Consider the following 24171-nt stretch of genomic DNA (forward strand, 5'->3'; position numbering starts at 1 on the left):
TTTTTATGAGTTAGTTTTAATTCAAATTCACAGAACAATTAACAATTGTTAATTGTAGTAAACTACAATTAACAATTATTAATTGTAGTAAACTACAATTAACAATTAATTGTTAATTGTGGTAAACTACGACTAATAATTCATTAATTGTTAACTGTAGAAAACTGCAATTAACAATTAATTGTTAATTGTAATTTTCCACAATTACAATTGATCAATTGTTAGTTGTTGTGGTCACGTTTACCAATTAATCAATTGTTAATCTTTAATTGTCAATGCAATTAAAATTTGCCCAACTCTGGTAAAAACCCAATTACAAATACAGTTGTAAAAAGTTGTGATGTAAGTAATATGTAACACTGAAGAAATATTTTAAGTATCAATTTTATTATTAATTAAACTAATTATTAAATTGAAAAAAAAATACATTGTAATTTTAAAGCTCTGCTGTGCCATATAATTTCGACAAAAACTGACAGAAACATATTTTCGCGATACAGATGTGATATATCTTCCCCCCCCCCCCTTTGGCGAGATTCGAATTTTAGCATGTTACAAAAATTGCCAACAATATGATAATTTTTTTAAACATGGCATCCCTGGCTATACTAACCTATGTCTGGCTACCCGATGGCAACATAGATCTGTTCAAACTTGTTAATCCTGTGCACGTTTGAGAGTGTTTATTATTATTTTTGTTTTGTGCAATGTACCTCTTAGGAAAGCCTAATTTGGACTTTTTCAAACTCAGTAGTTGTGTTTTGATATGTCAGTATTAGAAAAAGTCAGTTTAGAAAAGTCAAACTAGACCGTGAATTAAACGAAAAATCAAACATGTGGGTGTGTCTCTGCAATGCGCCATTGTCAATTGCAATATGTTGTTGTGTTTTCGTTCTTGACGTTAGATCCTTCTTAATTAGTTGTTTCAGGCTGAGTGTGCGGATTTAGGCAATGAAAAGGCAAGTTCTTTTTTAGAATTCAAATAAAGAAAAAAAATTATCGCTTTCGAAATTCTCGATATTTTTACAAAATCTTGAGTGTTCTTTTGTAATTAACCTTATTTTTAGTGCATATAAATTTGTTTAACAAAACTAGTGTGGTTGTTATGTTCCAAAAGTTAATTCTCATCAGTATCAAGAATTATTCATAAAAATTCTTGAATTTTTTGTGATTGATTTAAGCATTTCAAGGCATATTTTTAAAATGTTTTCATTTCCATAAACGTGTCCTTTAGGTACTGAATAACTGAAAATAAGTTGACTCTAGCATTTTATAAAAATATAAAGCTGTTATTTTTTGTAAAATATAGTTGATATTTTTGGTTGTTTTGAAAGCATTTGTGTATAACAAATTAATGTATGGTATTTTTCTATTGTTTATGTTTGGGATGTTCTTTCAAAACATTTCTACTTTTCATACATCAAAATTAAAGTAACTTTGCATTTTTTTTTTTTTTTTTTTTTTTTTTTTTTTTTTGACTGAAATAGTATTAAAAATGCAAGAAGTAGACTTACAGTATTTCCTAATTTAGTAGCATTTCTGTTCATAATTTACTTTCTGATGTTTTTATGTTTGTGATTGGTTTTAGAGATATTTTCCGCTTAAAGCATTGCAATTTGAACCCTTTGCTCTTAATTAAGAGTAATGAGAAAAGTTTTTGTTCGATGAAATGCATGTTGGGAAAAAGTTTTTATTTCTATTGGTACATAATTTTTTTTTTTTTAGTAATTTGTTAATTTAAGCATTTCGAATAACTTCTGGTGTTTCTTCTTTGTGTGCAAAAACGTTCTAGTTTCTGGTATTTTTGAAGCGTATATTTGCGTTGTTTTTTTGCCGTGGTTTCATGTTGTTTTAACGTATATTGTGTTCTGAAGTGTTTTGATTCATGTATTTTTATCTGAACTTTTACTGTTGGCGCCAAAAAAGCATCTCTAAGAACGACGTATGACATGTCGTCATACATCGTTTTCTTGGTGCCAACAGGAAAAAGTCTCCAAGAGACAATTTATGACATTAATTCCCGGTCCTATTTTGTTTTGACAGAGAGCAGTTGAATCATATAGGAAAATATTAACTCTTTCTCTCTCTAAAGAAATGATGCAGTTTTCTCTTTTACTGAGAAAATGGATAGATTTGAGTGGGGGGGGGGGAATCATACTCTTTATTTTTATATAATTATTTTACATTAACTCTACTTCTTAGCACTATTAGCTCATGCTACAGAAGATGAAAAAGTCATTTATCCCCCACCCACTATCAGTAAGAAGTTACCCCTGTGGGTTCAAAGTAAGGTGTAGTATCCAAAGGTTTCTGCAAACTAGTTGCAGCTCTGCAGATGCTTACTTCGAGTACAGCTGCATCAGAAAGATATTTCTCAAATTTTTCTTTTGTAGAATCAAAAATCAGAAACCATTTGTCAATTACTATCCTTCTACGACCTTGCTGGAACAACAAATAGGTTTTCAAAGATGTTATAGACTGATATTTAAGTGACTTTTTATTTAGGGAAATATGTTTTAATTTTCATTTATCTCAATTATTTCACTGTTGAATATTGATTTAACAGGTACAATTTAAAAAAACATGGAAATTTTTTGTGATAATTGCTATGTAATAAACGAACTAATTACCTTTACCTTGTAAGCTAACAAATATTTTCGGATACAAATTGTAAATTTTGTTAGTAACGTGTAAAAGATTAAAACAAAAATGTTGTAAATATTTAACTCTTAAAGCGAATAAATTTATTTTAAACCAGCAAACTAATGAAATAAATACTTTATCAAAGCATTTTTCATGCTTTTTATTCACATGCAACTTTTTAAAAATGTGTCGTAAAATTGTTAACGGGATTCCTATTTTTGCCACTTTGGCAAAAACCTATTTTTGCCAGGCGAAAAAAAACTCATTTTTTCCCATGGTTTGCCAACCCTGCTCAGACTCCTTTACCCCAAAATTAGTCAAACTTGGAGGGGAAGTGACTGACCGATTTTAAAGTCTTGGACTCTCCACTCCAACTCCTTTACCGCAAAATCAGTCTGACTTCGACTTCACAGACATGGTTATGTCCACTCCTTAGATTTGAGCTTAGGTGCATCCAAATAGTCTTTAAAGAATAGCCTGTTCGAAAACTATTTTTGCTGACAATAAAATGTTAAAATCTTAATTGTAGCTTATGTATTTTTTAATGTTTGAATTTACTAGTCCCTTCACTGTAAAAACAACTAATCATTTTTTAATTTACAGGATGAATATATGGAAGCATTAGATAAATTAAAAATGACTGTCGCCAGAGCTCAAAAAGTGAACTCGGAAATAAAATTTGAAGTGTTCATTCATAAAGTTGATGGTCTTACAGATGATCATAAAATTGAGACACAAAGAGATATTCATCAAAGAGCAAATGATGACCTCCTGGATGCTGGTTTAGAAAATGTCAATTTGAGGTTCGCTTTATGCTTTTTTCTTGGATTGCTTATGTTAATATCAGCCAAGTAAATGTTGCATTTTATCATGTATGCTTTTGCATTTTTGCTAAATTATTCTGGCTCACTTTCAGTTTAAATTTATTTTTCCAGTTTTTATCTCACAAGTATATATGATCACTCTATATTTGAAGCTTTTAGTAAAGTTGTTCAGAAGCTTATACCTCAACTACCAGCTTTAGAAAATCTATTAAATATTTTTATAACTGTGAGTATTGATTATATATTTTTTGTATTATGTGTATTTTTAATAGACTTCTAAATGACCTTAATTTTTTCTATCATTTTGTAGAATTCTGCAATTGAGAAAGCTTTTCTATTTGATGTAATTAGTAAAATATATATTGCAACTGACAGCACGCCAGTAGATATGCAGTCCTATGAATTGTGTTGTGATATGATTGATGTCGTTATAGACATCTCTTGTATATATGGGTATGTCTTTTATTTTTTTCCTTTTTTCTAAGTAGTTCACTTAAAGCAAGAAAAATTTTTTTTAATTGCTTTAGCAATTGGATTTTAAAAAATAAGTTTGTTCTGGTTGGTTATTTAATTTTATGCATGTATATGTGATAAATTTATTTGTAATCTTTTCAGCATCGATTTACCCTTTTGTTTTTATCTTTACATTTTCTTTTTTGTACATTGCCTTTCTTTTACATTTGTTATTTTTATGTTTGGAGTATGTGTTCATTTTCTTACATTCTTGATGGTAGTGTAAAACTTGAAAGTGTTGAAAAACATAACTGACCTAACTACTCAAGTAGAGCAATTTGAAATATTTGTTAGTGAAATTAAGCAGATTCATTAAAAAACTCTGACGCCATTGATATTAAAATAATTGACTTGTATAGAACTGAATTTCTCTATTAGTATTGTACTGTGGGAAGGTAAGCGGCAGTGTCTGCAGAAATTAGTTTTTGAGATAATTGAAGAAACTCGCCTATATGTGGGAAAGTTGCCTCTTATCAAACCTATTTATCATATAAAATTTCTTCAATTTTACGTATTTAGGCTGATTTTTAATCAAATTGGCCAAAATAGAAAACTTACAATTGCTTTATAATAATTCTATTTGCTTCAATAAAATAGGACTTCATTCAACTATTAGGCATTTCTAGTTTTTTTTTTTTTTTTTTCCTAATAGTGGAAAGATGAATGTAGAGCTTTTTAAACATATAATTCACAGCTATTCTCTGTAGTAATTTTCATAAAGAAGACGAAAAATAGCTTTAAAAAAGTTTCCAGTTAATTTATTTTCTCTGTGTCAGGGTTAACTAAAGCATTTAGCTACATTTGCTATATCTACAATATTATAGTTCATTGTAGTAGTACCTGGAGGACCAAGCATCGCTCTGCTTTAAAAGATTTTTTTCCCCCAAAATCGTATTTTTCTAAGGTTTAAAGTACTATTTTAAATATACTTATAAAGCGAAACATTAACATGCCAATTGTTGGATCTGCTTCCGAGAAACAAGGCATATAAGAGATACATGTAAACACTTCATCAGCATTATAATCATTTCAGCTATAAGAAGCCCACTTCTAAATACAGGCCTTCCCTCCCCCACAGACTTCCACCTAGGGAAGCTCTGAGCTGGTATCATATAAATATTTAACTTACAGCATCGCCAAAAAAGTAGTTTCTTAGACCAAACATGGCAACAATAAATGAAAAAAATTGCTAGAATTGAAAATTTGCCACAACCTACTTATAACACTAAAGTAGGAAATAAAGAAGATTATGAAAAGTACGAAATAAAGAAGATTATGAATATAATTAAATCAACACTTTGCTTTAAGCTATCTGTTACATTTTTGTTTACATTATACAATTTTTCTATCATTAATTTTTAGATTTTGAACTTGGAGCCAATTTTACTATTGGTGAAATCGGTTCTGAACCTAATACTTCTTCCATACGATGAGATTCAAGATTTTATCCCTATCGAGATTTTCATTTGGAATAAGTACTTTTACTTTACAGTAAAAAATGCTAAATACAGCATGCTATCCATAAACACTGATGATCCCCAAATCACTCCCAACAATTTCTAAACAGTCTCAAGGCACATGTTTTTTCGTAATAAAATTTAGATGCTTGGTTTAAAAAATATATAAAACTATTTGAAATGTAAAAAGGAAAATAAGTAGAGACGTACCGAGTAGTACTTTGGCCGAGTACCGAGTACACGTCCTTTCACTACTCGGCCGAGTATCGAGTTACCGAGTACACGTCCTTTCACTACTCGGCCGAGTATCGAGTTACCGAGTACTCGGCCTTTCACTACTCGGCCGAGTTACCAATTATGTTTTAAGAAGAACCATTGACACACATGTGATGAATTTTGAACTTATTAGAATAGTAGTATAGACCTCCTTGTCCATATAATAGTTTTTAAAACTAAATTCCTGTTGAAATTCAATAACGCATTATATAAACAATTTTGTTTGTGTCTAAAATTTTACAAAAAAATTATTTTAAAAATTAAAAATAAATAAAAGGTATGATTAATCAAGTTGGAATTAAAACAAATTACAGTAAAATCCCTCTAATGCGGACACTAACAGGACAATGTTTTTTGTCCGCAATAGAGAGGTGTCCGCAGGATTGGGTTTAAGACTGTTATTTGCATTGGAACTGGGGAATTAAAAATTGTCCGCATAAGAGGGGTGTCTGCCTTTGAGGGGTGTACGTTTGGAGGATTTTCACTGTATACCAATCAATTATAGTTCTAGTCCGCCAAATATAAATAATTTTTAAAAGCACATAAAACAAATGTGCAGGAACACTGCAGACACGTGTTTCTGTTTCCCCCCCCCCCCCCCCACCCATTACAAGGAACATATTTTTCAGTGCATAACACGTGAGCTAAAAAAGGTAAAAACATTCGACAAAAAAAATCCGAGTTTTGTCTTTAAATCCGCGAGTTCCCATTTTGTGCATTGAAATAAGAATTCCTTGTAACGCCAAAACATGTGTCTGCAGTATTCCTGCACTGTACTTTTAACGTTGTTTTATTTCTTTTTATTTTTTAAGCAAAGATATTTTTATATTTTTTATAACTAATTTTTGGTTGAAGCAAAAATCCATTTTTAATATAAAAATTCCATATTTTCTGTACTTTCCTTTTTTGCATAATTTTTAATAAATAAGTTTTATTAACTTTGGAGACATTAAAATAAAGATTTATTCCATTGAAGCATTACAAACTTCATTATTCTCAAAATTTAAATTTGACTTATAAATTTTAATTGTAAATGATTGCAGAATATAATGCTTGCTCTTTTTTTAATAAATTTTAGTATCTGTCTTGGACAATATTCAATTTTTTGCAACTACTCGGTATTGGCCGAGTATCTGATCAGAATTTGGGCGAGTACCGAGTACTCGGCAAATTGACCGAGTAGGCCGAGTACCGAGTAGTTACCAAGTACTCGGTACATCTCTAAAAATAAGTAAATAAAATAAGGCAGTCAAACAATAGCTTCGCGAAAAAAAACGCTTATCGACTTTCAAAATACTTTTAAATTTGTTTTTAGCCAAGTGTGATTGAAATTAGCCAAAGTAACAAATATCAGCCAAGCCTGGCAACCCTAAGCAAGTTTGAAATTTTGAAACAAGACTAAACTAATTTTCATTGTTATTTTTGAAAAAATATCTTCCTTACATGTCAATTCATAGTTTTTTCAAGGCTTAACTTAAGCAGACTTTACATTAAAAAACGGGTTTATGTAAAAATTTATGTTTTTACAGAAAAAAACACTGATGTAGGTGAACTTAGAATGCAAAACTACAATTAAATACAAAATTTTATCCAGATCGTTGGAGTCGTTTCCGAGATACGAAATATAAATAAATATATGAACTAGGGTTTCCAATCCCGCATGGAACTCAGTCCCGTAGGATTTCGAGATTGAAAGGAGCCAATCCCGCGGGATTTATTTCATACTTCTAAATTTAAATATTAATGTCAAATAGAATAGGTTGTGCTTTTTAGGAAAGACTGCTTTCATTACTTGAATTAATAGTCTTCCTGAAATTTCGTACACCACTTGTAGAGCACAACAAAGTCAGATCCTAATTTGCAATTATCGTTTGGTAAGCATGAGTGTGCTGCTCGAATGGGATGAGAAAGAATTTTTGCTCTAAAAATAATGTGCTTAATAAAAACACTTGTTGTGGCTTCACTGCAGTCGGTTTTACTGAAATTAAATAATTGTGGACATTTAGAAAAAGATCGCTATTAACTTTATCACCTTCTGAACTAGATTTTTCTTTTGTCATACTTGGTTTTTGCTCAAGAACTGCAAATCTCGGACAAAAATGATGTCCATTGGATATGTGTTTTGTTTTTTCTAGTTTAACTTGCATTGATAATACCCTTGTTGTTCTCACAGTCAAAGTAAAAGGTTTTGGATAACTTTGCTAATTTTACCTCTCACTTAAAAGATACATTCAAAAACATGAGCAGCTTAACGTACTGCACTGTCATTCCAGTCATCCTGTGTTTCATACAAGTGTCTGTCACCCCTTTAAAAGTCGTGCTGAATATATGTCAGGTTTTTCATTGTTTCTTCTTTGGATGCACTTTTTGAAACTTAAATTTATATTGAGTGCATTCCTTAAGCTTACAGAAGTGCTCCAATATTGCATTCAGGCATCTCCAACGGGTTTTTGAATCTGTAATGCGCTTTCTCTATTTTTTCTAAAGCATAATTTATTACATTTTAAATTTTAGTGATGGTTTTCGAAAATGCTTATAAATGTTAAGCATTTTCTCAATTGCTGTACGAATGAAAACTGAAACCTCGAAGGAGAATACCATTACCAATTCATTCTCAGGAAAATGTACTCTATTTTTATTATTTTCTTAAATGGTAAATCCACCATTGGTCATATGAGACACAAACACTTTCTTGCTTTTCTTGATACAAGGAAGGGGATTCAAACTTCAGATGATGCTTGTGAAAATAGTCATTTTATGAGCGGCAAAAGCTGGAAAACACTTGCATGGAAAAACTTTGTGGGATTAGAAATCCCGCTAAATATCCTGCGGGATTTGGGATCAGGATTTCGGGACTGGAAACCCCAATATAAACATATTTATTTATATACATACATACCCATACACCCACAATAATTGCTCGTTTAAAGATGTAAAATTGAGAAACACATATACAATTCTAAAATGCCGCCTTTCATCAATCTGAATCTGGATTTGAATACTTAGTTTTCATCACTTACAGAAAATGAACCTAGCCTAACATGCATTTTTCTATTTATTGAGCGCCTTGCCTCCAACACTTGCAATTTAAATTTCTTACCAAATGTTTTATAAAAATGTCAGCAATCACTGGCTGTGACTGCTTTATGAAAAGTTAATAGTAATCACAGTTCTGAGAGCTTGCGCTATGAGCTAGCACTGCGAGCAAAGTCATAACTGCATAGACCCATCTAACAGTTTGAAAGGAAAACTGAATTTAGACTTCCTTAGTTACAGCTGCAGCTATGTTTCCTTGACATAGAAAACTGTCAAAAGTGTTTTAAACCTTGATGATATTTGTCCTCCATTATCGATTGTTAACTTTAAGATTAGAACTGTTGATGTATTTGTGTGGAATCTCAGTTATGTGTAATATTTCTAGTAATATTCTTAGTTATGAATTTCATTTCATAAGTATTTTTACTGGCATTGATGGTAAGCTTAATATCTGTTACTGTAACTTCCAAAAAATTCAAACACTATGCACCAACTTTTTATTTTCCTAATGCACTGTTGTTCATAAATTCTAGTATCCAAAATGAACTAGTCGAAATTGTTTCTTACATCTCAATTTAAAATTTTCTATTTGCTGTTTTTTATGCTCTTTAAACCAAATTAATATAAAATAACCAATGAAAAATAGTTTTATATGTGTCTATGCAGGGAGAATTTGACCTAATCTGCTAAACAAAAGGAGGTGATAGAAGAGCCAAAGTTGAGCATTAAATCTTATTAACTTGTCCAATCCATTACGGTATATGACTGAAAGTTAGCCAAAAAACAAATTTCTGAAAAAAATACTGATTTCTGAAATTTGAAAAAATATTACATACAAAATAATTACATATTCAGAAAAAGCAGACAAAACCCTTTAAAAGGAGATTTTATTCAACAAGATTGTCAGATTTTTCAGCAAGCTACAAGTTTTGAAACATTTTAAGTACTCAATATTGAATTTGCACAAAAAACTGTAAACGGCAATTTCAAAAACAATCATTTGAGCAGCAGTCTTTCAAACGTACAGGGTGTCCACACTTATGGAAAGTCATGATTTTCAGTGAAAAATTCTCAAAAGTCATGGAAACTGACTTCTGGTCATGGATTTTGGGTTGAAGAACATACATATTTATCCAATTCTGCAAATTAGGTGCAAAATTTATGCATCTTAGCCGTTTCTTATGCTTTTACCGGTCAGCCCCAAGTTTTCACACATTTTGGAATCCAGTTGCATCCGCTTCTATAATGCTCTCTCTTTTTTCTTTACTATATGATTCTACCATTTGGACATTAATAATTATGTATTTAGCATTATTTTAAACCCTCGTTATATGCCTAACTGTGTAGTTGAGGAGTTGTGGACTTCTAATTTTGCTGCTCTCATTCGACTCGATAATTTTAAGTCATTTGCATCCATTTTGATTCAAGAGACTCATAAAAATTATCATTAATTTTCAGCAATCTTTAATTAATGAAGATTTTTGAAAATAAAATTGGTCTAAAGAATTAATTAAGGACGTTTAGGACATCGATAAAATACAGAAATCAGGGAATTTTCAATCGGGAATCTTTTCAATACTGTAGCCTATCCTAAAACTTTGGCGGTAGTATATCTGGTAATTCCTGGTAAGTTAATTATTATGTACTTTAATCTTTTAATTTTTCTGATTATTTGTTTTATTTATTGTAAACACAATTTTAGTGTTTACTAAATTATTGCTAGTCGCAAACTTTCTTCGCAGCGAGTCAGTTGCTAAAACAGACAAGCCAGTCGCAGCTTTGTTTTAGAAAAATATTAGCTTTAAAAAAAATAAGTTTTAGATATAGAATGAGTTTTAGTATTTGTTTATAAAATAAAATATTTATTTAAACAATGCATGCGAAAAAAAATCAAGCCTTAATGTTTCACTGTTCACCAGTAGTTTTAACTCATTATTGCTGCATGTTTGAAGTTACTTTTATTTTGAAAAATGTTTTGCAACTAAAACTTTTTTTCAGTATTTTTAGTGATAGAAAAAATATTGTGTATCACATCAGATTCTTCTGAGAAAAAGTAATAAATTCATTTTAAAGTAAATTCTTACCTACATAAAAATTTTGTTATTTATTGGAATCCAAAAAATTATTTCCAGAAATTTTAGATTTCTAAATGTATGCCCTTGATAGAAAAATAATAAGTTGGAACTCTAATTATTTCATGTATATCACTAGTCATTGTTGCATAAATTGTTTTTCAGTTATGATAGTAGCTGAGCTAGTTACATTTCACTTTAATTTGAATTTTTATGAACATATGTCCAAAGCATAGATCAAATGGTTGAAATTTAATTTTCACCAAACATATATTTAGATATTCTTGTGAAAAATTAATGTTTTTCTGGAAAAATTGCCTCCCCTGCGTCATAGAAAGTTTCGAGCAAAAGTCATGGATTTCAAAACTTGAAATGTAGCAGATACCCTGAATATACCAAAAACTATTTCACTTCTCTAGCTTTCAAATGATATCACAGCGAATCATGTTGGGGTTCAAGTTTGGCAGAAAGTTTTTGCCTTTTGTTTGAAACATGTGATATGTAGGACTTTTGCAGAGACCAGAAAATCAGAAAATGTAGAAAAATAGTCATTTTTCCTAAAATTCAGGGAGTTAGAAATTAAAAATCTCTGCACCTCTTACAGCTAGAGTAAAAATAAAAATATCTTTTTAAAGGTCATTTTATGATCTTTAATAAACCAAAGAATAGTTTTATTCTCAAGTAAAAAGGTTTTGCGATAAGAAACTGAAACTGAAAAAATGCACCTTCCAAGGTGGGACTTCCCCTTACATCTGGCCATATTTTGACAAACAATACAGCAAAAAAATATTCACCTTATCATAGTTATGCATAAAAATCTTTTTGTTCAAAAATAAAAATTTATCAGACAGATCTTGCACTTAAAGGGCTCTGACAGGTTTACTAGTCCTCTTTGACAAATGCTGACTTTAATGTTTCAAACAAGACTTAAATTCTGCAACACTTAAACCCTAATATGATTTGCTGGGATATCATTTGAATGCTTGTGAGATGGACTAGTTTTCAGTAGATTTGACTGATTGCAGCTCAGACAATTATTTTTGAAAATGCCTTTTACAGATTTTAGCGTCGATTCAACTTTGAGTACTTCGCAGGGGTGAGATTTCCTATGTTGGCTTCCTATGATGGTTTTGTAAAGTTTGTTTGTTTTTGTTGTTTCCTCTTTGTTTCACTTTTTTAGGCCTCAGAGCAATTCCATACTATTTTAAATCTGAAAAGATTAGGATTTTTCATATATTTTCAGTCTGTTTCCTTCCTCCCTCAAATTTCATCCACCCCAATATCCGTATGTATAATTTACGTTTTGAAAACATTCCAACCTTGAAACAGGTGCCTCATCAAAAATTGCTTGCCTTGTTCAAGATTTCAATCCCTTTTCATCCTGAAAATATTTTAATTATTTTGAACGTTTAGAGGTATTTTTTATATGCTACCATTTTTTGACTCATTTTATTCGTTATTGAAGTAATTTATTTACTGTCATAATTTTAGTTCATTCATACCGTATATAATTAACTCCCAATGGCTTGACACCCAGTCTGGAATTTTTTTTGTAAAATTTTGCATGTGTGCTCTTTTTACGCATTAATGAAAACATACAAAATAGTTTTAGAAAATTTCAAACTGTTTAAGTTTTATAACCTGCTAAAGTTTTGAGGATTTTTTATAATTTTTGTTATCAACTAGTATTGTAATTTCAGTGATCTTTAACTCATCTTTGAGATGCGAGAATACTAGGCTTTGAGACCAAGCAATATGTGCAATCTTAAGAAGTTTTTTCAAAATATTTGAAGCCAATAAGCATGGGAAAGTTTTCATTGTGTCTTTAAAATTGATAAATCAGACACCTTTTTATTGAATTGCTATGTGTCATCTCCTCTGGATGCTTCTTTGATACATTTTTAATTATCTTCCTTTCTGCAAGTCTTTGAGATGAATCTTTAGATTTCCTCCTTTTTGCTTTCAGACCACTTTCATCCTGGACTTTGAATGTTTCAAAGCCGGCTTCGTAGTTCGCGAGTTTCGTAGCTCGCTCAAAAATTTATCTTTTTTGATGTAGAAAACGTGATTTTATAGGACGTTTATTTTTCTGCTCTTTCCAAAAATATATACTCATTTTGTGTATAGATTGCCCTCAAATTTCAGGAATCTAAGAAATTTGTTTTTTTTTTTTTTTTCTTTTTTCTTATTTTCCTTCTATACCCCTTAACTCGGTTACAGTTTGGAATTATACAAGACATGGGTTTCTCTGTGCTTGACTTTGACTGTTCTAATACCCCCTTTCATTTGGCAGATTATGTCATATTCACCCTGTATTTTACTACATAATTTCTTACAGGTTAAAGGAAGATGAAGGTAGTGCTTTCAATTCCAAATCATCTAATATTATTAAATTAAATAATAATACTGTACTTTATTTAAGAGAAGTCAACAGGTTTCTTGCTTTAGTTTGTATACTCAGAGAAGACAATTTCAATAGACAAGGTAAATGTTACATATGTCTTGTATTTATTTTTTTACTTTATAAACTTTGAAAAAGTGTAGCTGGAAAGTTATGTACCTGAAGTTTGTTATTGTATCAAATTAAATGTTTTTGATGTAGTGTAACATTTTGTTTCAGTCTGACAATTGACAAAAGATTACACAATCAGAACCTTATGCGTCATTGTTCTGTTTTATAACACTGTTTCGAACAAACATATTAAAAATCTGCAACTGATAGTATTTTGTAGATTTTAAAAAATCTAATTTCATTAAAGTATCATAAAACTCAAGAAAACTACAGGTTGTTCTATTTGGAATGTTGTTGTGAAAGTACTTTTTCAAAAAAAAGTCTAGTTGCTTTAAATGTAAATAACTATTTCTTAACAAAACATTGAAGCTGTAGAACAAATTGTAACAAAAAAGACCACAAGAATATCACAAATCTTTTCTTAAAATTATATAAAAATGACAAAAAAAAAAAAAAAAAATCTTGCTGTAGAAAAGCATTGAAAATTTTAACTCTTTAAGCATCAGTTTTTGTTTTTGTAACCGTAACATGCATGAGGCGTGGCACCGAAGAAACGCTAAAATAATTTGAAAGTACTTTGTTTTCAACAAGTAGTAAACAAACAAAAACAATTTTGAACAAAATGTTTTTAAAAACAATTAAATTTGGATGGAAAAAAAATCCAAGATTTTTTTTTTTTTTTTTTTTTTCAATCTAAGGGGAAAAGTTGCAGTTCTTACGTATTGGGCCACTTTAAATAATGTTGATTATTTTGAAACTATTGCTATTCAAACTTAATTTTGATTGAAGTGAGTAACCTGGAATTTTCTAAAAAAACAACATGGAAAACCTGGATAAGTCGGGGAATTTTTTTAACCACAAATGTATGAACTGTGTAGAAGTCATAACTTGTTCACAGTTACAAAATCCAATGATTTTGTATAAAAAGTTCATAATTTCTTTTAAAATAACACTTTTATAGCTTTTATTGTGAACTCTTTATTTATGAATGTTCCAATCAAGTATTCATTGTCATGCCTTAAGAGTAGACTTTCTTCATTTCATTTTACCTCTACAGGAAATTAAAGATTTAATTTTCTTTAACCGTACCTATCTGAAACAATGTTCTTTGTACTTTTAATGGTAAATTTTATACAGTCGAACCCTGATTTAACTTAACCCAGGACCGACACTTTTATACGTTAAATTGGAGTGAGGAAAAAATTAAAAAATTGTACTTAGCTTATCTAAAAGCCCTAATAAGCAACTTCAAAAATATCCATAATTAGAAAGTATAGACTTTTTACTCAGTATTCCGTGACTTATTACACTAGTTAATTTGAAATTTTAAACTACTGTGCAATAGATATTTGATAATTTCCTGAATATTTGACTCGAAATAGTTCTCTTTCCACATTATGGAAAGAAGAAAATACTGTGTCATTTACAGCCTGCTGCATGAGATATGTTTTTAGTTTCCAGGCCATCTAAAGCATTTGTAAAAGTAACAGTTTTAATGAAAGTTTCATTATCGCTTTCTGTATCAGAATCACTGTTAATTGGTTTTCCCCTCACCCGTCAAAAATTGCCGATTCCAAGAGAACTACTCTTTTCCTGCTTCGGACAATATGGGTTATGTCATTTGGAAAACAATCCAATATTTCCTAACTCAAATTGACAAAAAAAAATTATCGGCTGTTAAAATAATTCGTTACTTCGCGCAGGCCCGTGTCCAGGATTTCATAAAGGGAGGGGTTTTTGCAGGCCTGTCACTTCAAAATATTTTGTTTTGAAGGGGAGGGGCAAAGCATTTGATCGATACATTTTATCTGGAAAAACAACAAAATATGTACAAAAATGCTTAAATTCATCATGTTTGCAGGGATGTGCCAGTTGCGACAAACTGCTCCAAAAAACTGCTAAATGAACTTTTCTGCTCCAAAATCGGACAAACTTGCGCCAAAAGTGCGATTTTGCATTTAATGTTGCAGTTTCTTCAGCATATTTGGCAGTTTTTTCAGATTATCATCAAGTTTAGGCATTTGGAATTCGTTTTTACGATTTTTTTTATATAGCCCCAATTTTTTGCGTATAGTGAAACCTGTGTAAGTTGACCACTTGCGGTACACTACTTTAGTGGTCAACTTTAGCAGGTGGTAAACTTATAGAGGTTGAATTATATGATAAGATTTAATTCTCTGTGCCTGAAAATAGCGGTCAATTTAGACAGGTGGTCAACTTACAAGGGTGGTCAACTTTCCAGGTTTTACTGTATTTCAAAATCCGATTGCGTACGCTTTTGAAAAATTCAATCGTTTTAATTTATTATGTGATCGTTTCCTTTGAGTTGAAAAATTTTGCATTGACCATTATTTTCAACCATTCTTATCTTTTGTTTTCAGAAGGAGAGGACTTCTAAGTTCGTCTTCTTGCCACGCCCACTCAAAAATGTCAAATCTAGTTGCATCCGAATTGATCTAAGCAAATACCATGCGTAAAAGTTAATATTGTTCACCAGTTTTTAATCTTGGGTTTCTTAAGATTTTATGACAGAAAATTGATCCCTAATTTTGGTTGGAGACACATAAGACAGCAAAAATCGGGGAATTCTAATGCTCTGGCGATGAAAATGCAGACATTTAAAGTTTCTGAGACTCAAGCATTACTTTCCATATTCTGAGCCTGCCTCAAAATTTTTATTTTTTCACTTGTATTTTAAAATTCTTTTTCTTATGACATCATTTCTCAAAAGCATTTTTTTTTCATTGTAATTTCATTATTAATTTTGTGATTAAATATCAAATAGTTAAAAATTAAAAGTTTTAATGGTTTCCTTTGCATGATATTCAGATTTGTTAATCAAGTAGCTCAGTATGTAACATATATGACTATGTGTATAAGGTCAAATGTTAGTAAATAACTTACAGGTACCAAAAAAAAAAAAAAAAAGATTAATAAATAGCGCTTTAAAACTCACTTGTAATTTGTTGAGGTAAAGTTTTTAAATTTAACTATTCTTTTTTGCTTTTTTTTTAGCCTTTTTGAATATGTTTTTGAGTTTTATGTATATATATCTTGTGTCTTTTACATATATGTATGAACTACATAAAAGCAAACAAAATTTAAAAATAGATATCAAACACCAAAACTTAAATGTGAACAAAAGCAGTGATGAATTAAGCAAAGTAAATATGTGAACTAAATTTAAATCAGTGTAAGAAAAAAGTAGAGCAGGACATGGCTTGTTTTTTGTGAAAAATATTAGACAAAAAAGAAAATAAATAAATAAATATAAAATAAAATAAAAATAAACAAATAAATAAATGTAATTAGGAGAGCTTCAATAAGTAGTTGGAGTGTTGGAGTTACGGTTTTTCGCATCCTTAATCTCCTTTTTTATCATGTCACACATGTTTCTGTGCGTGAAATATACATAGTTGCTACAAATTGATGCAAAATTTAACTTTTTGCTGCTGCAAGCTGCTCCAAATTTGCAATTTTACTGCTCCAGGCTGCTCCAAATTCACGTTTTACTTCTCCAAACTCACCATTTTCCTGCTCCCAAGATTGCTCTAAAAGCGAGTTTAGGATGGCACATCCCTGTGTTTGTAAAAATCCAGGAAGAGGGGTAGCAATTGACCCCCCTGATCTCCCAAATGACGGACCTGCTTTTGTCTTCAATTATTTTCATTCGTAGTTGCATTGTCAGGAAAACACACTTCAGTGTGCAAATAATTCTTCACTGTTTAAGGTCACAATGAGGGGCTTAGCAGTTTGGAGGGGAGAGGGGGATGGTTCAAATTCACAGAAGATTAGGTTTTAAGTAATATACTACCTATTCTATTAATGTATTTTACACACAGCAGAACCTTGTTTAGCCAGCGCCTGTTTATCCAGATCAAATTTGTAGAAAAAATATATTTACGTAAATAATCAATTAAAATTATGATTTCAAGAACAGAAGTTTAAATGCGCCAAATACTCGGTTTCATTTCAATTAAGCATACTACTCCTGCAAAGGACGTACAATAAAGTATAGTACTAATTTAGCAAACAATATGATATACTCTTTGGATGTCAGCCCAATACTATTGCAGCTGAATTATAACTGATGAAGTAATTGAGAAAAAATGGTATGATATAGTTTTGTTAGAAAGCATTGTTTTTTGGTGCAATAAAAGATAAATCTGCATATTTGCATATTTAAGAATATTATTGATTATTGTCAGGATTTTCGTTTATTAGGATTGCCTTTGGTCCTATCTAGTCCGGATAAATGAGGTTGCATTGTACATGTAAGGATCGTTATGAACCCCACCTCCCAGAAGGAAATTTCTGGTTGGGCAAGAAAACCTCAGTATTTATCCGTTTTACTGCTTGTTTAGATTCAAACCTATTATCTGTTTACAGTGCAATATATTGCAACAAGTACTGAGAAAATTTCACAAACTCTTTTATAACATATGTTTTCAGGTTTTAATATTGTAAGATAATGCTTAGCAAACTAAATAGGAAGAGTTTTGATGCAGATGTAAATTACATTAACAAAAGCAATTACTATGCATCTACAGAGCGGCAACAGTTATCGCTTTTTGTGAAACGCCCCAGATCAAAACCCCTTATGAGAAACAATATTAAACAAAGTATTGACAGCCTATTCAACTCAGTCCTTCTCCATCTCTGTTTTCCAAAATATGATTTTAGTTGATTAAGAGAAGACAGTGTCATAAGTTACCAGGCAACTTCAAAGAGAATGCTTTTAAAAAAAGTTCTGCATACAAATTTAAACATTAAAGCTAATTTTAAGTCAAATATGCACAATTCTTCATTTATTTTTTTATTTTTTCTCCGATAGGAGGGGTTTAACCCTAAAACCCTCCCCTTGGACACGACTCTGACTTCGCAGTTTATTATTTGGTAAATGGGGTTTTACCTTCATTTAGGTTAGGGAAAATAAAAAATTCGTCAAATAGAGATTCATTAAATCGGGGTTCGACTGTACTACCTTTGATAAACTAATGTTCTTAACAAAAATTTCTTTACTAAGAATTTGATTGTTTCGTCATTCCTTCCTTCTGTTAGTTTTCAGATTACGAAGATTCTTAAGCGTTTCCATTCCCAGAAAGCGTTTTCCCCTATTAACTTTTAATTTTGTCTCTAAAAAATTCTATTAATCCTCTTAATTGTTATGAAATTTATGAAATTTATTTCAATTGCGATTTTTTCTAGCTCTGACGCGACAGACAGTTGTTCTTTGAAAATTTACTTAAATGAGCATAACAATTATGTAAAAAACAACAAATAAGTATAGGGTTACTCAACTACGCTGGGAATCAAATCACTCCTTTCGTTTTAACCTTTTGTAAAATAAATTAAAAATACCCAAATTCATCAGATCTTGATTTTTTGGAATCTCTCCACATTCTGAAGGATTGTTCTTCTTGTAAATTGTCCTTAAAACATTCCTTATTTTTCTGTGATTTGGCTTCCATTTTTATAATTTGCTTCTTTTCTTTTCTGTCTGAACTATTTTGTTTTTGTTTTTTTATGTAAGTGTTATTTCTGTCATTCTTAATTCTTTGTATGTGTCTTTACACGTACATGTTTTTTTTTTTATACTGTAACATTAGTCATATTTATTTTACTCTTTTCCCAACAATTTTCTATTGTTTTTCCCGGTATTATATTTAATCTACGTTCCCTTAGCTGTAACACTTGATTCATTACATATTTTTTCTGCATTAATTAGCAGTTTCATTTGGGCAGCAAAATTCATTAGTACCAAATTTTTTTAGAAACTTATTGATCAACTGTTTTCTCTTGGCAGAAATCATGGAATAAATTTGGGCTCTGAGTTGAAATTTGTCATGTTTGTTTTGTTAATTCACCCCCCCCCCCAAAAAAGCAAGAGCGCACCCCCTAAATATTCCAAAGACCCCCTCCACAAGAGCAAGAGCACACACCCCTAAATATTGCAAAGACACCACCAAAAGCAAAAGCCCCCTAAGGTAAAAAAAGCCCCTCAACACACCCCCCTAAAAATTTCAATGACAGTCTTGAGCCACGACCCTCCCACCCCCTAGGTGGTCACTAGGGTGGTCACAAGGTACATGGGGAAAAACTTTTTTCAACTAATCTTTTGCGGCACCCCTCTAAAATGTGCCAATAGACTAGAAAATGTGATTTGCAAAGTTTCAAGTCATTTCGATGATATTACGCGTGCCGCAAAGAGGCTAAAGTTACGAAAAATAGCTATTTTTAGCAAAAAATCGTGGTTTTTCATCTGTGAAACGAAAACTATTCATTCTAGAAACTTTGTTCTGGTCTCATTTTATAAGGAAATTTATTCTCTTTAAGTCTAATTTCATTTAAACTCTTGTAAAAATTGATTGAACATTATTCAGGATTTTGCAAGTCAGGTCGTGCTAATATCCTCAAAATGGCGTACAAAGAAGGAATCATTAAAAAATAAATTGTACTAGTTCTTTTAGTTAATGGTTGTAACCCCCTTACAATGCTAAATAATCAGAGCAAAAACAGCAATATTATCAGAAATGTATGCAGTGAAACCCCGTTACGGCGAATACTGATACAACGAAATAACCGATTTAACAAAAGAAATTTTCAGCCCTGATTTAATTTCCATTACATTGCTTGACTTTCATTACTACTAAAACCACGTTACAACTAAAATTTTCCGTAATCCGAAGTTTGTTGTAAAAGGATTTCACTGTACTATAGTTGTCTCTAAGACTCAAAACTAAAACAAACAACTGCGTGTAAAACTTTTGAAATTAGCTATAGAGGCCATAAATATGGAACGTTGCTTTATTCCTCGATGGTCAGAGCTAAGCAATAGCTTAAAAATCCCAGTCTTGTAAGGACGTTTGATCCCCTAGACAGGCCGGATTTGGAAGTGTGGAGGCCCCGGGGCAACGAAGGAGTGGAGGCCCCTTATCAGGGTTCAAAAAGATCATCATATTTTCGAAAATATCCGATACTTTGATATATATCCGAATATTTTGATATATATGTATATATCCGATATTTTCGATGTTTTTGGACCCGTGAAAGGTAGGATATTTTGTAAAAATTTTACTGTGGGGGCCCCTTTGTTGTGGAGGCCCAGGGGCAGTAGCCATGCCTGCCCTCCCCTAAATCCAGCCTGGCCCCTAGAGGAAGGAAAAACTACGATTCCCAGGAAAGTGGTCTGTGTTCTTAGACCCGGACGTGTTAGGGCTTCTTCAGTGCAAAACTGCGTTTTGTGAGTACAGTTGTTACAGAAAATGTTTTTGTATTTAGCAAGTCTCTACCATATCTTAGAAGTTGGTTTAAAAGAAGATTTGATTTGCAAAATAGGTACGTCCACTAGTCCTCAACCAGATGTTTTCAAGAATTTCAGGATGAATGGTATAGATACGAAGCAATCCAAATTAAGTATAGAAAATTAAAAACAAAATAAGCAATCCTGTTGAAATTTCAAGCTTTCGTTCTTGAGAAATAAAATCAGTAGCAGCCTAGGGATGACTACACGGAATTCATTCAACTTTGATTAACTTATTTAGGGATTCTTTCTCCGAACAACGTTACTTTTCAAGTACCTGGAGCTATTCATCACACCAGATGGATGACAAAGGCCATATGAGGTAGTGAGAAGCAAAGGGATGTAAGTGGACTTTTTAAGTTGCCTTATGAAACGCGTTTAAAGTTCAGATCCTAGCTAGGCTTTCAGTGAACTTTTTTTTTTCTAAATCATGCTATATAACAGCCCCTACCAGAGCTATTATTACTATCTCCTGCCCCTAAGCAGAGTAGACGATCCCCTATTATTTGTAATGATTATTGATTCTGTCAATTACATCCCTTTGCTTCTCACTGCCTCATGTACTCTTCAAAGATATATCTTTTCATGGGTCAGCTTTCCTTAATCGGTGAAGATATTTGGTTGTTTATCGTGGATATTTACGGAAAAGTGTGGTTTATTGTCTGCAATCCAGCTTTGGCCCCCAAACAAGATCTAAAGTTAGTAAAATCTTTGGTTCAATACTACAGTATTTATGAAGATGATGTAGGCACAGAACTACATAAAATAATTATCCATCTGTGGCCCTGAACTCAGAGAAGGTTGCCTTTCCTTTTTTTTTTTTTTTTGGATGATACTTAAAAAACAAAAAAGAAAAATCAAAACAAGGGAAGCTGCAAAATTAAAATCCGAAGTAGGAGATAATGAAGATGATTGTGATGGTAGGGATACAAAAGCACAGCTCAATCTGAAAGAAATTTAGTTTATTGGACAAAGATGTAGATTTTTTCATTTCTCTTCAAACTACTTAAAAGATTCAATTTTTTTTAAAGAGATTTGAAATCTATACAAAGTTTTTAAATACTGATCTTGATTAATAGTGTACAAACCAATATTATGTTAAAACAAAATAGATAGTGAACTGTTTAAGGGTTGTCAATGTCACAGCTGAAAGAGGTGTAAAACTAATTTCTAACTAATGACAGTTTCTATTATAAGCTATGTCTGAATGCAGGCACATTTTTCCACATTCATCAAAATCTATCATATCGAAGCTATTACCACTTGTTAATGAAAAGTAATAACATAACGATAAATGTTTTTTCAGTCTTTTCAGTGTATGTCATTTAACAGTGTAAGTAATAAAATGCAGCAGATTTTTTTTTTCTTTTTTGTAGTTTAAACTCTTTGCTTTCTCTTTGAAACAGCTTAGTTCCTTTATTTTAAATCAGCAATTTGTTGCTTTAATTTTTAAAATAACTCCAAATGAAGCCTCTTTAATGGATAAATTAAAATTAACAAAGAGTAAATAAATGTAATTGAATATTGTAAAGCTTTTAGGTTTTTGCATGAAAATTCCTTATTGATGATTCTTCCATGACCTGACCGGAATAATGCCAAGTACCCTTCTTTTACTTTTATTTTAAAAAATGGATAAAGCATCTCATCAGGAAAATAAAATTTCCTATAAAATGAGACCAGAACGAAGTTTCTAGGATAATAAGTTTTGGTTTTAAAGAGGAAAAACTACGATCTTTTGCTAAAAATCGCTGTTTTTCGTAACTTTAGCCTCTTTGCGGCACGTGTTAATATTATCGGTTTAAGCTAAAACTTTGCAAATCATGTTTTCTAGTTCATTGGCACATTTTAGGGGGGTGCCGCAGAAGAAATTCGAAAATCCATTTTTTGTGACCACCCTAGTGGGCACCCCTATAGCATCTCTTTGACTACAATATTATTCTTTGAGCAATCAAGCCACTAAAGTTCATCAATTGCATCCACCCGAGGTTTTTAAAAAATGAAAAAAAAAATCCTTCTGTCATAACCCGACTTTTACATTTTGTACTTCTGAGAAGATACAGACTATTTTCAATTTTGTGCCCGGCACTAGCAGAGCCAGAATTTACCTTCTGTGGTGCGGGTGTCATAACAGTCTTTACATGGCAAAAATTTGTCATGTAAGGGTTGGAAATATGCATTAAAACCTATTATTTTGAGAATTGATGCTCAAACGTCCCATCACTGTGAAAAAAATTTAGAGTTTAAATTCTTTTTTCATGTCTTAAATAATTAATGTTTTAAATATTAAAAATTGTTTGCTAATTTGACTCTAGCTAAAAACTTTCAATGAATAATTTGATCGGTGCTTTTCAAAATTCTATTGTTCAAATTATATCAATGTTATTTTTAAAATTTTGTTGGCTTCACAATGAATAAAAAAAAATAATAAATTAATTTTAAAGGTTTTAAAAGGATTTTAAAAATATTTCAGAGCATTCTCCTTTTTATTTGTAACTTAAATCTTTAAATGATTTAGAAAAATTCTTTACTTGTTGTTTATGTTCACAAAATCTTTAATACATGGTTCATATCTCATTTTTAGTTGGCATGTTGCACTGTCTTTTCAATTTGTTTAACTAGAAATAATCTTTCTCTATACTGTGATTTTGTTGTAATTTACTTGAATTAGAGTTTTCATTTATTTATTATTTATTTTTTATTTTTATTTATTTATTTTTTGCAGCACTCATCGATTACAACTTTCATTGTTTTAGACAAGCTATACAAGAAGTGTTTGATGTTAGATTTAAGTCTCCAAAAACTTCCCGCTCCATGTCACGCAACAACTCAGCAGCGGGAAATGGGTTGACGAATGGTTATGGAGATCAGCCATAATGTTTTAACTATGTGTGCCATTCATTTGTACATGGTGTTTTCTCAGTCCTGTGGCAAAATTCAGAAATATCCTTATCATTGAAATTTTTGATTTAAAAGATATTTGTTTAAAAATTATATGTCTAGTTACTTTTTTCTTAATAGCTGTTTTGTGTTGGTTGCAAATTTATTTGGTTAACTTTCAGATAGAGTGGAACCTTGCTATTCACACGCAGTTGAGGCAGTGAGAGGCAAAGGGATGTAAGTGGACATTTTCAAGCTTTGTGTACAACTCGTATAAAGTTGCGGTCGTAGCTAGGCTTTCATTGATTTTTTTTTTTTTTTTTGAAAATCATGCTGTATAGCAGCACCTACCAGGACAACTAGTACTATCTCTTGCCCTAAAATAGATGGGAGGTTCACCTTCCATATGCATTGATTATCTCCAAATTTTTAGTTTTGGCACTTGGATCATTTCACAGTATTTTTGACATTTATGTAGAATACATAACGTGATATTTTTTCCCATATCTTTTTAATTTACTGTTTAATTAGGATATTATTGTATTTTGAGCTTTTCCTACCAGCACACCAACACAAATTAAAATAATTTGCAAATTAAACTAAATTAAAAGGTTATGGCAAAAAAATGTCAGACTCTACATAAATGTCAAAAATACCT

At 31.1% G+C, this 24171-nt stretch overlaps 1 protein-coding gene across 1 annotated transcript in view; it reads left to right on the forward strand.

The window, feature by feature from the left end:
• Positions 1-23737, forward strand: part of LOC129221293 (ras-related GTP-binding protein D-like) — a 58318-nt gene extending 34581 nt beyond the window's left edge. Inside the window, exons 5-9 of the mRNA XM_054855755.1 lie at positions 3247-3446; positions 3579-3693; positions 3778-3920; positions 13160-13305; positions 23359-23737. Of these exons, the coding sequence (XP_054711730.1) occupies positions 3247-3446; positions 3579-3693; positions 3778-3920; positions 13160-13305; positions 23359-23510 (756 nt within the window). The 3' untranslated portion in view covers positions 23511-23737. The remainder of the gene's footprint in view (positions 1-3246; positions 3447-3578; positions 3694-3777; positions 3921-13159; positions 13306-23358) is intronic.
• Positions 23738-24171: the final 434 nt, after the last annotated feature.

This window comes from Uloborus diversus, chromosome 1, assembly GCF_026930045.1.
Source record: "Uloborus diversus isolate 005 chromosome 1, Udiv.v.3.1, whole genome shotgun sequence".
NCBI lineage: Eukaryota > Metazoa > Arthropoda > Arachnida > Araneae > Uloboridae > Uloborus > Uloborus diversus.